Genomic DNA, 17,301 nt, shown 5'->3' on the forward strand with positions numbered 1-17,301 from the left:
AAGATTGATAAATGAAAGATACTGACTGCAGAAATGAACTGGCTGAGGGGAATACTGAGAATTTCAAGACTGCAGAAAATAATAAATGAAGTGATAAGAAAACAGGGCAAGAAGTAACTCCGTTACAGAAGATTCAAGAAAGACTGCAGTGGTTCGGACATGTGCCCAAGATGCATGTAGGGAGGATACCGTACATGGCAATTCCTTTCAGAGTGTAAGGGTATGTCTACACTACGGAATAAGGTCGAATTTATAGAAGTCGGTTTTTTAGAAATCGGTTTTATATATTCGAGTGTGTGTGTCCCCACAGAAAATGCTCTAAGTGCATTAAGTGCATTAACTCGGCGGAGTGCTTCCACAGTACCGAGGCTAGAGTCGACTTCTGGAGCATTGCACTGTGGATAGCTATCCCGCAGTCTCCGCTGCCCATTGGAATTCTGGGTTGAGATCCCAATGCCTGATGGGGCTAAAACATTGTCGCGGGTGGTTCTGGGTACATATCGTCAGGCCCCCGTTCCCTCCCTCTCTCCGTGAAAGCAAGGGCAGACAATCGTTTCGCGCCTTTTTTCCTGAGTTACATGTGCAGACGCCATACCACGGCAAGCATGGAGCCCGCTCAGGTAACCGTGACCCTATGTCTTCTGGGTGCTGGCAGACGCGGTACGGCTTTGCTACACAGTAGCAGCAACCTCTTGCCTTGTTGCAGCAGACGGTACAATATGACTGGTAGCCGTCATCGTCACGTCCGAGGTGCTCCTGGCCACGTCGGCTGGGAGCGCCTGGGCAGACATGGGCGCAGGGACTAAACTTGGAGTGACTTGACCAGGTCATTCTCTTTAGTCCTGCAGTCAGTCCTATTGAACCGTCTTATGGTGAGCAGGCAGGAGATACGGATTGCTAGCAGTCGTACTGTACCATCTTCTGCCGGGCAGGCAAGAGATGAGGATGGCTAGCAGTCGTACTGTACCATCTTCTGCCGAGCAGCCATGAGATGTGGATGGCATGCAGTCCTTCTGCACCGTCTGCTGCCAGCCAAAGATGTAAAAGATAGATGGAGTGGATCAAAACAAGAAATAGACCAGATTTGGTTTGTACTCATTTGCCTCCTCCCCTGTCTAGGGGACTCATTCCTCTAGGTCACACTGCAGTCACTCACAGAGAAGGTGCAGCGAGGTAAATCTAGCCATGTATCAATCAGAGGCCAGGCTAACCTCCTTGTTCCAATAAGAACAATAACTTAGGTGCACCATTTCTTATTGGAACCCTCTGTGAAGTCCTGCCTGAAATACTCCTTGATGTAAAGCCACCCCCTTTGTTGATTTTTAGCTCCTTGAAGCCAACCCTGTAAGCCGTGTCATCAGTCACCCCTCCCTCCATCAGAGCAACGGCAGACAATCATTCCGCACCTTTTTTCTGTGCGGACGCCATACCAAGGCAGGCGTGGAGACCGCTCAGCTCACTTTGGCAATTAGAAGCACGTTAAACACCCCACGCATTATCCAGCCGTATATACAGCACCAGAACCTGGCAAAGTGATACCAGGCGAGGAGGCAACGTCAGCGCGGTCACGTGAGTGATCAGGACATGGACACAGATTTCTCTGAAAGCATGGGCCCTGCCAATGCATGCATCATGGTGCTAATGGGGCAGGTTCATGCTGTGGAACGCCGATTCTGGGCTCAGGAAACAAGCACAGACTGGTGGGACCGCATAGTGTTGCAGGTCTGGGACGATTCCCAGTGGCTGCGAAACTTTCGCATGCGTAAGGGCACTTTCGTGGAACTTTGTGACTTGCTTTCCCCTGCCCTGAGGCGCATGAATACCAAGATGAGAGCAGCCCTCACAGTTGAGAAGCAAGTGGCGATAGCCCTGTGGAAGCTTGCAACGCCAGACAGCTACCGGTCAGTTGGTAATCAATTTGGAGTGGGCAAATCTACTGTTGGGGCTGCTGTGATGCAAGTAGCCCACGCAATCAAAGATCTGCTGATATCAAGGGTAGTGACCCTGGGAAATGTGCAGGTCATAGTGGATGGCTTTGCTGCAATGGGATTCCCTAACTGTGGTGGGGCCATAGACGGAACCCATATCCCTATTTTGGCACTGGAGCACCAAGCCGCCGAGTACATAAACCGCAAGGGGTACTTTTCAATAGTGCTGCAAGCTCTGGTGGATCACAAGGGACGTTTCACCAATGTCAACGTGGGATGGCCGGGAAAGGTACATGAAGCTCGCATCTTCAGGAACTCTGGTCTGTTTCAAAAGCTGCAGGAAGGGACTTTATTCCCAGACCAGAAAATAACTGTTGGGGATGTTGAAATGCCTATAGTTATCCTTGGGGACCCAGCCTACCCCTTAATGCCATGGCTCATGAAGCCGTACACAGGCAGCCTGGACAGTAGTCAGGAGCTGTTCAACTACAGGCTGAGCAAGTGCAGAATGGTGGTAGAATGTGCATTTGGACGTTTAAAGGCGCGCTGGCGCAGTTTACTGACTCGCTTAGACCTCAGCTAAACCAATATTCCCACTGTTATTACTGCTTGCTGTGTGCTCCACAATATCTGTGAGAGTAGGGGGAAAGGTTTATGGCGGGGTGGGAGGTTGAGGCAAATCGCCTGGCTGCTGGTTACACACAGCCAGACACCAGGGCGGTTAGAAGAGCACAGGAGGGCGCGGTACGCGTCAGAGAAGCTTTGAAAACCAGTTTCATGACTGGCCAGGCTACGGTGTGAAAGTTCTGTTTGTTTCTCCTCCATGAAACCCCCCGCCCCTTGGTTCACTCTACTTCCCTGTAAGCTAACCACCCTCCCCTCCTCCCTTCAATCACTGCTTGCAGAGGCAATAAAGTCATTGTTGCGTCACATTCATGCATTCTTTATTCGTTCATCACACAAATAGGGGGATGACTACCAAGGTAGCCCAGGAGGGGTGGTGGAGGAGGGAAGGAAAATGCCACACAGCACTTTAAAAGTTTACAACTTTAAAATTTATTGAATGACAGCCTTCTTTTTTGGGGGCAATCCTCTGTGGTGGAGTGGCTGGTTGGCCGGAGGCCCCCCGACCGCGTTCTTGGGCGTCTGGGTGTGGAGGCTATGGAACTTGGGGAGGGGGGCGGTTGGTTACACAGGGGCTGTAGCGGCAGTCTGTGCTCCAGCTGCCTTTGCTGCAGCTCAACCATACACTGGAGCATACTGGTTTGGTCCTCCAGCAGCCTCAGCATTGAATCCTGCCTCCTCTCATCACGCTGCTGCCACATTTGAGCTTCAGCCCTGTCTTCAGCCCGCCACTTACTCTCTTCAGCCCGCCGCCTCTCCTCCCGGTCATTTTGTGCTTTCCTGCACTCTGACATTATTTGCCTCCATGCATCATCTGTGCTCTGTCAGTGTGGGAGGACAGTATGAGCTCGGAGAACATTTCATCGCGAGTGTTTTTTTTTTTTTCTTTCTAAGCTTCACTAGCCTCTGGGAAGGAGAAGATCCTGTGATCATTGAAACACATGCAGCTGGTGGAGAAAAAAAAAGGGACAGCGGTGTTTAAAAAGACACAATTTATAAAACAGTGGCTACACTCTTTCAGGGTAAACCTTGCTGTTAACATTACATACATAGCACATGTGCTTTCGTTACAAGGTCTCATTTTGCCTCCCCCCACCGCGTGGCTACCCCCTCAACCTTCCCCCCTCCCCGTGGCTAACAGCGGGGAACATTTCTGTTTAGCCACAGGCAAACAGCCCAGCAGGAATGGGCTCCTCTGAGTGTCCCCTGAAGAAAAGCACTCTATTTCAACCAGGTGACCATGAATTATATCTCACTCTCCTGAGGATAACACAGAGAGATAAAGAACGGATGTTGTTTGAACGCCAGCAAACATACATTGCAATGCTTTGTTGTACAATGATTCCCGAATACCTGTTACTGGCCTGGAGTGGTAAAGTGTCCTACCATGAAGGACGCAATAAGGCTGCCCTCCCCAGAAACCTTTTGCAAAGGCTTTGGGAGTACATCCAGGAGAACCGCGAATGCCAGGGCAAAGTAATCCTTTCACATGCTTGCTTTTAAACCATATATAGTATTTTAAAAGGTACACTCACTGGAGGTCCCTTCTCCGCCTGCTGGGTCCAGGAGGCAGTTGGGTGGGTTCGGGGGGTACTGGCTCCAGGTCCAGGGTGAGAAACAGTTCCTGGCTGTCGGGAAAACCGGTTTCTCCGCTTGCTTGTTATGAGCTATCTACAACCTCATCATCATCATCTTCTTCGTCCCCAAAACCTGCTTCCGTATTGCCTCCATCTCCCTTGAAGGAGTCAAACAACACGGCTGGGGTAGTGGTGGCTGAACCCCCTAAAAAGGCATGCAGCTCATCATAGAAGCGGCATGTTTGGGGCTCTGACCCAGAGCGGCCGTTCGCCTCTCTGGTTTTCTGGTAGGCTTGCCTCAGCTCCTTCAGTTTCATGCGGCACTGCTTCGGGTCCCTGTTATGGCCTCTGTCCTTCATGCCCTGGGAGATTTTGACAAAGGTTTTGGCATTTCGAAAACTGGAATGGAGTTGAAGTTGCAGTGGGGGAGGTTTAGGTTGGATATTAGGAAAAACTTTTTCACTAGGAGGGTGGTGAAACACTGGAATGCGTTACCTAGGGAGGTGGTAGAATCTCCTTCCTTAGAAGTTTTTAAGGTCAGGCTTGACAAAGCCCTGGCTGGGATGATTTAATTGGGGATTGGTCCTGCTTTTGAGCGGAGTGTTGGACTAGATGGCCTCCTGAGGTCCCTTCCAACCCTGATATTCTATGATTCTGATAGCAGGGATTCCTCTCCCCAAACAGCGATCAGATCCCGTACCTCCCGTTCGGTCCATGCTGGAGCTCTTTTGCAATTCTGGGACTCCATCATGGTCACCTCTGCTGATGAGCTCTGCATGGTCACCTGCAGCTTGCCATGCTGGCCAAACAGGAAATGAGATTCAAAAGTTCGCGGTTCTTTTCCTGTCTACCTGTCCAGTGCATCTGAGTTGAGAGTGCTGTCCAGAGCGTTCACAATGGAGCACTCTGGGATAGCTCCCGGAGGCCAATACCGTCGAATTGTGTCCACAGTACCCCAAATTCGAGCCGGCAAGGCCGATTTAAGCACTAATCCACTTGTCATGGGTGGAGTAAGGAAATCGATTTTAAGAGCCCTTTAAGTCGAAATAAAGGGCTTCATCGTGTGGACGGGTGCAGGTTTACCTCGATTTAATGCTGCTAAATTCGACCTAAAGTTCTAGTGTAGACCAGGGCTAAGAAACTAGAAATAGAGGAAGACCGAGGGTGCATTGGATAGACACGGTAAAGAATGACACAGAACAGAAAATTTTAAAAATGAACAGAGAGGTGTACTCAAAGATGTAATGGTAGGACTTGTATCCCACCTTTAGGTCAGGGACTGTAGTGCAAACACCTGAGTGTGTTTAATCCATCCAGCAGAGAGCAGTATGCTATATGTAGTTTGTATATGGAATTACTTCTACTTCTGTCATTGCTTGACTGAATGCCCCTTTGTTTTCTAAAGCTCTGAAACAATATAATTATATTCTCCCCTCAGTCCTGGTATTTAACTTTTACAAATTAATCAGTTGCTCTTAGCACTTGCTTTGCTTCCCTGTTGTGATATAAATGTTTTTGTCACTGTATTTGAATTTCTCCTTAAAATGTGTGTTGTGACTGGAAGGTGATGATAATATTGCTACTGAGTCGAATTTAAAATAGAAAACAGTTGCACTAATTTCCCACGCTGATTGGCCCTTGGCAGCAGCTGTATTCCAGCATATTTGCTGTAAGCCACTAAAAATGTCCCTTCCCTGCTGGACTCATGATTAGTGTTAGATGTTAGACCAGTCTAAGTTGGTGTTACTTGTATTATGGTGGGTCTTATGATTGGCTGGTTGTGTGTTTTACCATGGTGTTGCAGCAAACACTTGAACGGGATGTATCGAGGTATTGATTGTTATGGAGATAGAAAGATGGGGTCATGGAGATCAGATGTTGGGTTTCTTTTCAGTCACCTCTGTCTGAGGCGCTCTCTAACCACCCTAGTCTTGGTAGCAGATGAGCTGGAATCTCCTACTCAAAAAGGGGTGAAATCTGGGCTGGGGATTATATGGAAGGAACATGATCACTTTCTTTTTGATTAGGGAATCTTGATTCACATGGGGAAAAGGGTAGTATTTTTCATTTTATTTCTTTGTCACTTTTGGGAAATACTCAAGGTCCCCATGTACTCTGAGGTAAACTGGACTTAATTCTGCAGCATGGCCCTTGGTTTCTATGGCACTTCAGTGCAGCTGGCTGGAAATTTTGCGGCAGCCTCAGGTAAATTCAAAATTGGAGGTTTTTAATGAATCATTTATGAAAATGAATAATACAATCAGTACAGCATTCCTTATCGTGTTCGATTTAATATTAAAATCAAGTAATTTACCTTTCCCCTAAATTTTAAATTTGCTGCAGATTTTTGTAATGAAAATGCATAACTGCTGTGAACATCTTTTTTCCAGAGGTGGTGGGGACTGGATGCCTTGGCAGTTGGAACTTTTGACACCAGAGAAGGTGTGGGAGGTGGTTTAGGATTGTGGAATTAATGACAATTCTTTGTTCAGTCTCACATCATTAGAGAGCTTGGAATAGCTGCAGTATGCAGTTTGCTCTGCAGTGTCTCCAGTTTCTCATTTTAGGCTGATCTTTATTTAAAAAATCCAAGTAGATAGCATTTTTTCTAGTCTGATTTGAGATTTCATGGTCATCGTGACACCCATAAACCTATCCCAAGTGTTTTTAGCTAACATTTGTGCTTTTGGGGATGGAGGGTCTGTTTCATTGTTTAGCCAGTGGAGAGTGATAGAGCTGAATGGCTTTCAGAGCTCTCTGTTGGCTAACTCTGTTGTTGGCCAAGTGGGTCATCACAGTGTGCCCTTTAATATCAGTACAGTGGTTCCTAAATTTTCTCTGCATTGTCTTCTTAGGTCTTGTTGGAATACGGATGGCTTGTGGCACTGCTTAGAGTGCTCTTTACTGGGCTACGTATAGAGTGTGTTTATAATCTTCTCCCATCACTCTAAAGGACATGAAGAGTTATTCCCCCTCCCCTCCCCATAGTGTCTACAAAGCCATAACATCTATGAGTGGCTATTGACTGGTACATAGGTTGGTGAATCCTAGCTGCCTACATTCAGAAGCAGTTTCTCATGAATAGTTTTCTGTCTACATCATGGACAAATAGAAAGGATTGAGATGGGATTAACTCCTTTCGGGGGCAGATGCAAAATCTTCTTTGGTTGCAGTTTTGGCCAGTCTAACTTGCTGAAGTACTAAGGGAGCGTCTATCTTTGACTGAGAGCCAGGCCCTTCATAGTTAGTAAAATCAAGTTGGGGGTGATGTTAGGTCTTTTTTTTGGCAGGGCTGACAGGCGTTCCAGGGTTGAGATCATCTGCTACCACAAATGTAAAAAGGAAGGGACACACTTTAAGTTTAGTATAGTTAGAGATGTAACCAAAACATGTCCCTTAGAGCTCCAGTATGTGTTAAATCCACAGCCAGGCTTTCTTTCTCTCTCTCTCTCTCTTTCTCTCTCTCTCCTATTTACCCCACTTTGTAGGAGATAAAATTTCTTGTTCTTCGAGTATGTGTCGGTGTGGATCCCACTCTATATGTGCATGCCGCTCAAGGATGTGAGATCAGAATCTTTGAATAGCAGTGTCCATTGGGCCATGCCTGCACCCCACAGGTCCTCGTCCCACTCCCTCATGAGGGCATAAAGGTCAGCAGAGTGATCAGACCCATCCTTCAAGTCTCTCTTACTGCCTGTGGCAGCGAGACAGAACCAGGCTATATATGCCTGCTACCCTTTAGCTAGTGACAAGTAAAGAGAGGAAATACTCTAGGTAGATAACTAGGGTTAATTCTTGTCAGAAAATTCTTTTAATTTTCTTGCAAACCTCCTTCCTTGCCACTCCCAAAAATTATTTATTATTCAGTACTCTTCACCACAACCACTATCATGGTGGCTTCAAACCCTGTCCATCTCACAAATGACACATTCTCCTCACAGATGGAGGTAGCCATGGTTTGTTCTGCTTAGGTGAAAGCCGTATGACTGACCATTGCACTGTCTGCCAGTCTTTCTCATCAGAAATGAAAAAATCTGGAGACACTGGGCTAAAACTATTTCTGTTGGAGCAGTCTGTGAGGGGCACTTTTACACCCAGAAGAATAGGCATCAGGCTGCAAGATGAGACCTTGTACCTCCAGGTCCAGTTAGTTAGAGCCCTTGTGAGCTGCAATGCAACTCTGAAGGCAAATTCTGATAAGGCAGCTGACACTGTACTGATTGGCTGTCCATGACTGTCCATTGGCTGTCCATGACTTGCCCAAGTCAGCTTATCGCTGATGGCTGCTCCGGCACCAAAAGACTGAGATGTATCCTCCACTTGGAATCAAGGTAGACCAGAACACCAAACGGGCCATGGTTCCTAGCACCAGTGCTTTTACCTCCTGTAAAAAGGGAAAAGCTCAGAGGCCTAAGAAAAGATCATTTGCCTTCGGGCTCCTCCTTGGAATTTGGCAGAAAGTCCTTTAGTAATACAGGGCAAGTGACATGGTATTGATTCCTGGCCCAGTACTAAGTAGTACCAAAACAGCCCGTGTACCTACATCTGCTACTGATACCTTGGCTCTGGCGAGCAAAGCCCTAATGGATCCAGCAGACCAACTATTGTTGGAAGTCACTGCTTATCTGGTGCCATCCTCTGTATTGAGGACGTTACTCTTGGCACTAACTCTGATGTCTAAATTCTCAGTACTGACAGTACCCCCAGAGTTCAGCACCACCTTTAGCAGAAATCTACTCCTTTTCTTTCCTGTCTGGGCCGTACCTTTTCCCTCCAACTAGCCTAGAGCCTTCCCCATTCACCGAGATCAGGAAATAGTTCACCCTCTCATTTTGGAGCCCCAGCTTCCCCATCACTTTCATGACACTGGCTTAAACAGTGCTACTCTTACAATTTTTCACCATGGCCTGAGTCAAAGCCCATTCCAGTCAGTAGGAATTTTTGTCATTCACTTCACTGTGCTCCATTGGCTGGCGTTGACTTCGGATCAGGCCCGCATCATGGGACAATCATATATAATCATAATGAATTATTGATTCAGGCAAGATACTTTTCACTAGAAATACAAATGGACTTACATTTGTGTATGTGATTCTGCTTACAGTATTACTTGTGATTTTTTTAGCCTGCTGTATACCTACACAATTGTTTTTATATATTTATATAAATACAGTAGAATTTCAATTTTACTAAAACCAGCCTTATAAATGACCAGTTACATAAATAATTTTTCCGGAAGGGGGGGAAAATCACATAATGAAAGTGATGTCGATGAACAAGTCGACATCTCTTCACATTCCAATTTCTTCAGTGGATGGGAAGTATCTTTGCAGTGGTGTAAAGAACAAGACGACGACGATGTAGTGCACCATACTGCAATTTATGCACCATACCTACTGTAATTTTGAGATGTACAATTTTTTGAGCATTTCAATTTTATAAACATCAGTCCCCAATTAGTTTGTAAAATTAGAGGTTCTACTGTATCTTAAATTCAGTGGCTTTCTATATTTTAATTTCTCTCTCTTCCATCAAACAGATAAGCAATCTGAAGAAAATTTTAAAAGGAATACTGGATTATAATCATGAGGTAAGAACTGTTTCTCAGTGCTCTATACAGACCTTTCCTTTTGCTGAATATATTCATTATGCTTGTTGAACATGTTACAGAGTATTGTTTCGTTTAGTATTAGGTCCAGATATATCACATGTGCTCAGCACCCAGCAACTTCCATTGGAGCTGAGCTCTTTCAAAAAATCTGACCCTTTCCTCATGAAATGAAATTGTTCATTTTTCTAAATAGCTATTCTGTATCTTATCCGCCCTTCCATACTCTTTAAACCTATTCTACCAAAATAAATGAACTCATCATGGACTATCCTTGAGTACTAGACTGCTCCAAAGCTTTATTCCATGCTTCATCAAATATGCCACTAAGGAACAAACCCAACTTCCAAATTGTGTTGAAAATAAAAGCACTAATATTCTTAAGCATCTTGACATGAAAATAGTAGATGTTCTTGGTGACTCCATATTGGAGTTGAATGCATAAAAAATAAAGCTTGTCTGTCTGACTTTCTCCTTTGCTCCTAGTAAAGACTATCACTTTCATTTTTTTCTATGGGGAAAATACTCAATTGAGGTGGGGAGAGAGGAGTTAATTAAAAGTTTTAATTTTGGACTGTTAGAGATCTACTATTGTGGCATGTGTGTTCTATGGGGAAGCTCTTGTGCTGCTTGTCTCCAAGACTGCACTCCATGGGAAGGAAAACAAGATATATTTATTCCCTGCTATGTGCTGAGGTAGCTGGTGCATTAAGAATGCAGTGAAACAGGCACATTATGGAATACTCCAAGCACTTGTTTTCTGTCTGAACAGTATAAATATTCTAGAGAGGAGGAAGATAATACATTTGCTAAGACTTTTGGGGAGGGGGCAACATTTTCAAAAATGTTAGACTAACGTTAGACTCCCAAATTCAAGCTTAATAAATAGACTGATTTTCAGAAGTTCTGAGTATCCCATTAAAGTTAGCTCATGTTAAAGTCTCAGGAGGGTAGGAATTCAGAACTTTGATGTTTCTGAGCAAACATGCCAAGTCCTGTTAGCTGCTCAGAATGAATCTATCAGAAAGACATACATACATTTTTCTTGGGAATTGTTTATCTGCTATGTAACAACCCCATATGGATCCTTTTCCGTGCCCTGCACACACACTGCTTGCTACCTTCACTTGTCAATCTGGGTTTAAAAGAATCTTCTCTTATACTTCATTCGGCAGATATTTCTTTCATGGTCATGTTGAAGGAAGAGCAGTTAGTCCACAGCCTCTGGGTTTGTGAGAGCTTGATGCATTATAAAAGTTCCTTATATCCTAGAATACCAATGTTGTATTTTCAAAATGATGTCAGCTCCTTTTTAAGCCACTAAGTATATGTAAGTTTAAGTTTCTGACATGGTTAATTTATTTTAGAAAGTCAGTGACTTAAATTCAGAAAATGACTGAGCTTCAAGCTTTGACTGATTCATTAAGTACAAAATTCTTCAAAGATAAGATGCATCTGTGGAACATCCCAGATTGCTTCCAAAAGTGCATGGTGATGAAGATCCACTTACATTTGTCAGTTGTCCTGCCTACATTTTTCTCATCTGAGTGCACATCCTGGCAAAGTCCTTCTGCACAAGCTAGATGTGAAAAGATTAGGCTTTTACCTAGCATAGACAAAAGCCTTGGAGAATTAGAGCACTTTTTTTGTTTCATTTTACAGTAACTCAATGGTTTATGGAGTATCCAAGGAGATTCTAATGGCTGTCATAAAGCATCCTGCACTATTACAGCCTCGCAGGAGAACAAGTTGATGGTCCTGTCCAGGATCCTGTGTACTTTATGATCTCCAAAGAAGTTGCCATAGACTATTCCTCTTCCCAGAGAATTCTGCTGTAAAATCTAAGCTTCCGCTATTTTCCTTAAAGTTTCTAGTATTTGTGCAAAGAAGACTTTTCAGCTGTCAGAGTCCAAACCAATATGGTGGTTGTTTCCTGAGGCTGCTAAATCCTCAAATAGCTACGACTCGTTCCTTTTTCATTTCAGTGGGGTATCGACACTGGCGCCTAATTTTAACATACCATTTTGACAGCAGTATCCAGCTAACATGTTTGTTTCACAATCCCAACCCCATGTCCTCATAGTGCCAAATGACATATGTCCTACCCAGCTTCCCTAAGAGCATCTACAAAGCAATATAAAAATCTGCATCACATCTTAAAGGTTGGGGCAATGTCAAAATTGGATATCAAAATAACCATTCAAGAAATACTGTATTGATTATATTATTCATTTTCTGTTTTAATTAATAAAAATATTCTTTTTTCAATTTACCTGGGTCTGCTACAGAATTCACGTTTTAGGTCACTGGAGTGTCAGAAAAACGAGGGAACCTTGCCCAAGAATTTAGGTCCAGTTTGCCACATAATACGCGGGCATTAGTCATGTTAATGCCCATTCTTTGGGTAAGACTTCTAAGGCAGCAAATCTCTGTTGTCTTTTTAAAACAACTTGATTTGCAAGACAGTCATTTATGTATTCTTATACATACATTTGCTAGATACTATTGTGTAAATATCTTTTCCAAAGCTATTTTTTGGCTTAAAAAACCAGCAAATAAATTACACATTCCTTTCACAGTCACTCTTTTTTCCTCCGTTTGCATTTTTGATCTGTTAAATTGGCTGGTTTTTTTTCTATCTGCAATTTATGTGCTAAAAGTTTGACTCATCCCAATTTTCATAGTAATATTTTCAACTCTTACAAAGCTTTTTCTGATCTAGCAGAACTGCTTAATTCTCCCAACTAATGCTCATTAATGTATAAATCCTTCTAGATTGTAAATTGGCTTACAATAATTGTATGTCAGGTATGATTCTCTTCTCTTTCAGCTTCTTTCCATTCTTTCTCCCTGCTTCTATGTCAAGCATTTTTTTCCTTTTGTGACCACCTTTCTGCTATTCAGTTTGTCTTGTACCATTTCAGACTGTTTCCACAGATTGAAAATCAGTTGTTTTACATCTCGGACTTGCTAAATGTCTTTTGGACCAGGCCTGTAAAACTGCTAGACCAAGGGATTAGTGACAGTTTTACAGTCTTTTGTTTTGTCATCCATCAGGGCTAGACACACACATTTATATCTTTGGAATTTTAGCTTTCCACTTCTGTGATTTACAGCTTATTTCCCAGATGCAATTAAATTATTCTGTCTGATGACATATTTTTGTATCTGAAGAATTCTTTATTTAAATTGTAGAAATACAACTTCATTTTTTTAAAAGTCCATCAGACAGGTACTGTTGGTCAGCTGTCTTTTGAACTTCCTCATGTTAATGGCTTCTTTGCTGGCCTTTCCCAGCCTGGAAGAACAGATCTGTAGTGGTGAGAGTAGTTGTTTGTTGGTATTAGTTGAGATAGCCTTCTCTGGATTCTCTGAAAGGCTGGTTGTATCAAATTATGTAGATGGAATTTGTGTTGTAGAATCTTGTCCAAAGATAAGTGGGCTGAGGATATCCAATTTATTTCACTTGAGACTCGAAGTTGGGTTTGAAAACTTTGCCAGAGATCAAAGGTGAGCTCTTTCTACTGGCTTCTTGCCTTATCTACATATTTTGATACATATATATATATATATGTTGTGTCTTTGTGCAGATTTTAGGGCAGCAGATTAATGACTTTACCCTTCCTGATGTTAACCTGATTGGAGAGCACTCAGATGTTGCAGAGCTTGGAAGAATGCTTCAGCTCATTTTGGGATGTGCTGTGAATTGTGAGCAGAAGCAAGGTAATCAATTTTAAATATATATTATTCTCTCTGTGTAGTTAATGCAAGTCAGACTTGCTATATAAATGATGTGGGGAAAATGGTGTGTCTGGGATTGTTGTCAGAGGCACAGTTTATTTTTCTGTGGGTCATGACTTCATTTTGTCTTATTGATGATGGTTGACATCACATTACAAGCTTCACTTGAGTTTGCAAGCTGGAACTGTGGAGCTGGTTATGTATGCTTCTGATGTATATATTTCCTTTTGGTTCCATGAATAGAAATGAAAAATAGCTTCACAGATGAAAATTACTGAACCCAGCTTTTAGTTATTAATTATTGTGGGAAGGCTCAGTTGCAGATTCTTACCTGGGTAATTACAAATTCATAGACAAGATACACATTGCACACAAAAAAAATGGTTATGATATAGGTTTGGGAGCCATATGCTATAGGATCTGGATTCTGCTCCCAACTCTGACACTTGCTCCCACCTTGGGCACATGACTTAAAACTCTCTGGCCTTTTCTACTCTTGAGAATTTGCTACCCACTCAGTGGTTTCCCAGCATGCCTCATATCCATCAGCAAATGAGTCCTTTGCAGGTACTATAAAATCAGCTGATATTGGAACTTACAAATATGAGATCCAGGAAGAGGAAAAACAAAGGGCATATATTCATGAAAATGCAACAAAGACAAGAGTAGAGTCTCTGACCAGATGCACAAGGTACACAAAATGAGTCACTATTGAAAGGTAGGATGAGAATCCTGAAAATCATGGAAGGGCAGGACCTTATCTTGTATCGTGCCCTGGTCCTTCTATCTGGGAAAAAAGGGAGCTGCAACTGGAGGACAGACAGTTCCAGTGGGAATTATTGAGTGGGCATTTAAAGACAAAAATGATTACTTTGACCCAACTGTTAGTCAGGTTTCAGAGTAACAGCCGTGGTAGTCTGTATTCTCAAAAAGAAAAGGAGTACTTGTGGCACCTTAGAGACTAACCAATTTATTTGAGCATGAGCTTTCGTGAGCTACAGCTCACTTCATCGGATGCATACCGTGGAAACTGCAGAAGACATTATATACACACAGAGACCATGAAACAATACCTCCTCCCACCCCACTCTCCTGCTGGTAATAGCTTATCTAAAGTGATCATCAAGTTGGGCCATTTCCAGCACAAATCCAGGGTTTCTCACCCTCCGCCCCCCCCCCTCCACACACACACAAACTCACTCTCCTGCTGGTAATAGCCCATCCAAAGTGACCACACTCTTTAAAATGTGTATGATAATCAAGGTGGGCCATTTGCAGCACAAATCCAGGTTCTCTCACTCCCTCACCCCCCTCCAAAAGCCACACACACAAACTCACTCTCCTGCTGGTAATAGCTTATCCAAAGTGACCACTCTCCCTACAATGTGCATGATAATCAAGGTGGGCCATTTCCAGTACAAATCCAGGTTTTCTCACCCCCCCCATCCCCATACACACACAAACTCACTCTCCTGCTGGTAATAGCTTATCCAAAGTGACCACTCTCCCTACAATGTGCATGATAATCAAGTTGGGCCATTTCCAGCACAAATCCAGGTTTTCTCACCCTCCACCCCCCCCTCCACCCCCACACACAAACTCACTCTGCTGCTGGTAATAGCCCATCCAAAGTGAGCACTCTCTTCACAGTGTGTATGATAATCAAGGTGGGCCATTTCCTGCACAAATCCAGGTTCTCTCACCCCCTCACCCTCCTCCAAAAACCACACACACAAACTCACTCTCCACTCTCCACTGCCTATTGCCAATATCAGTCAGGACAATAGTAGTTAATGGTTTGCCCCCTTAACTTACAAGCCCACTTTCCATAGCTACTCCACCCATGGGAAAGAGCATAGAAAGGAAAATGTGTATCCAGACAAGATGCCCTTGCAACAGGGATAACTGTATTATCCCTGTTCTTGTACATAATTTGCAGTTTTTGATACTGCAACTGGCCTACAAGCTTGTTTGTATTACAACTGAGTACTTTGCACATCAGTGATGATTTTCTTAAATATCAATATTAGAATATATACTGCTTGGTCCTGAAATGACTCGAGTTTTTGAAAATGTCTCCATCTTTCACTTGGCCTGCCAGCATATGTGCACACGCATGGACCTTTAGAAATGTCTTGCAAGCCTTGCATCATTACTTGGAAGTTTGGCTTTTTGTTACGGTGCTCCTGGGTTTATTGGGGTGGGGTCTGGACACTGACTGGGCACAAGTCCCAGGAATGGCACCTGCACAATTTGCAGGAGAGAGGTGGCTATTTACCCCTTTGTTCTGTTTGACCATCTTAAGTTTAAGTGTAAATAATGACATGCAAGAATGTTCTTGTTTTCAGAGTACATCCAGACCATCATGATGATGGAGGAGTCTGTTCAACATGTTGTCATGACAGCTATTCAGGAGGTATGCTGAAGTGTCCATAATATGTAACAATTCAGCTTTTCAATTCAGTACCGGAATATACTTTTTCTCAGTTTTGTTAACTTCAGTATAAAAAAATAATAGCAGAGGCATGGAATGTAACATTTATAAAGTTAGAATAAGGAATGTTTTCCTCTTTTGATTAGGGAAAACAGAGTTTTGCTAATCAAGCTTTATTTATATAATAGAATTCAGGCAAATTCCCACTTTTCTTTAAATCTAGAAGATTAAACTTCTAGATATTGATACAGGGTTCCCCTTCCTTTACCTCTCCTTTCCTATGGCTCCTAACAACACACTATATTTTGTTGTGTAAGTAGCAAAACAAGTACTGTAGAACGTCGTTCATTTGCACCTAGTAACGGGGAGACTCATTGAATTACTGAATTTTGTAAATGGGCAAGTAAGTGAACAAGTATAGTAAAAAGAGGAAATGCATTGCAAAATACAGTTTCTCATTTGTTAGCTGTTGTCTAGTTTTTAGTTTTAATTATTCCTGGTAATACTTCATAGTAGTCAATAAATGTACTGTAATATGTTTTGTAAAAATAACATCATTTTAGTAACATGAGACCTCACAAGAGCATTTGTTCTTAAAGCTGAGAAGTGGGGAAAGGCCACCTTTTTTGGTAAGCTTAGCAATGTTTAGTTTAGATCAGCAAGTTGACTATATACAGTTTTTTTAAGGAATGATTTCACAATCTTGCTTTAACTGATGAGTCATGCTGAGACACTAGATGGAAGCATAGCAGAAAGGAAGCAAATACAGTGAAATCGGTTGTTAATGGCTGCCATTACTTCTTCCGAGTTTTGGCTATTGAAACAGGTGCCTGCCTAATACAGGGATACTCAGCTCAGTAGGACTTCCGTGCCTTAGTTCTGGGTCTTGCCTATGGGGCTTTAGCTAATAGTGCCTTAGCTGAAACCCAACGCTATAAAGCACTTTTCTGATTCAGATGGAGCAACTCCCTTCAAACCACTTTAGTAGCTCAACCTCACTGACATAAAAGCAGCCGAGTGGCCTCTTCTGTGACCGGAAACAGGTTTCATGGATGGTTTGTAACTCAGGACAAATTAATGTGAGAGAGACAGGAAATCTAAAAGGGGCAGAGATTTTGCTGACCTCCAAAGTAAATGTTTTCTTGGCACATGCTCCACAAGAAGGCAAAAGTTCACTAAGGTCTTTGCCAATATGTCTTTCTTTCCCAATCCATAACTGATGATCAGTTTAACTGATGTTAACATAACTGATGATCAGTTTTGCATGTTAGAAAAAATCACCATGTTTAAGCATCTAATTCCACTTAGATCTTGATAAATCAGCAGTTGAACACTAAGCTGTCTTCAGTGTGATAAATTCAGATTTGTCTACCAATATATAAAATGTGT

General features: G+C 43.0%; 1 protein-coding gene across 12 annotated transcripts in view; it reads left to right on the top strand.

Moving 5' to 3' along the window:
* The window catches only part of HOOK3 (hook microtubule tethering protein 3), a 143,195-nt gene that overhangs the window by 38,630 nt on the left and 87,264 nt on the right, over window positions 1–17,301 (top strand). For 10 of the 12 annotated variants that reach the window (XM_073345890.1, XM_073345889.1, XM_073345888.1 and 7 more), the window contains 3 exons: window positions 9,669–9,719; window positions 13,328–13,460; window positions 15,827–15,894. In XM_073345890.1, coding sequence (XP_073201991.1) covers window positions 9,669–9,719; window positions 13,328–13,460; window positions 15,827–15,894 — 252 coding nt within the window. Of the gene's footprint in view, window positions 1–6,231; window positions 6,335–9,668; window positions 9,720–12,019; window positions 12,142–13,327; window positions 13,461–15,826; window positions 15,895–17,301 lie in introns of those variants that run through there. The other 2 variants (XM_073345898.1, XM_073345900.1) reach the window with 2 other exon arrangements.

This window comes from Lepidochelys kempii, chromosome 5 (genome assembly GCF_965140265.1).
Source record: "Lepidochelys kempii isolate rLepKem1 chromosome 5, rLepKem1.hap2, whole genome shotgun sequence".
In the NCBI taxonomy this organism is placed as follows: Eukaryota; Metazoa; Chordata; order Testudines; family Cheloniidae; genus Lepidochelys; species Lepidochelys kempii.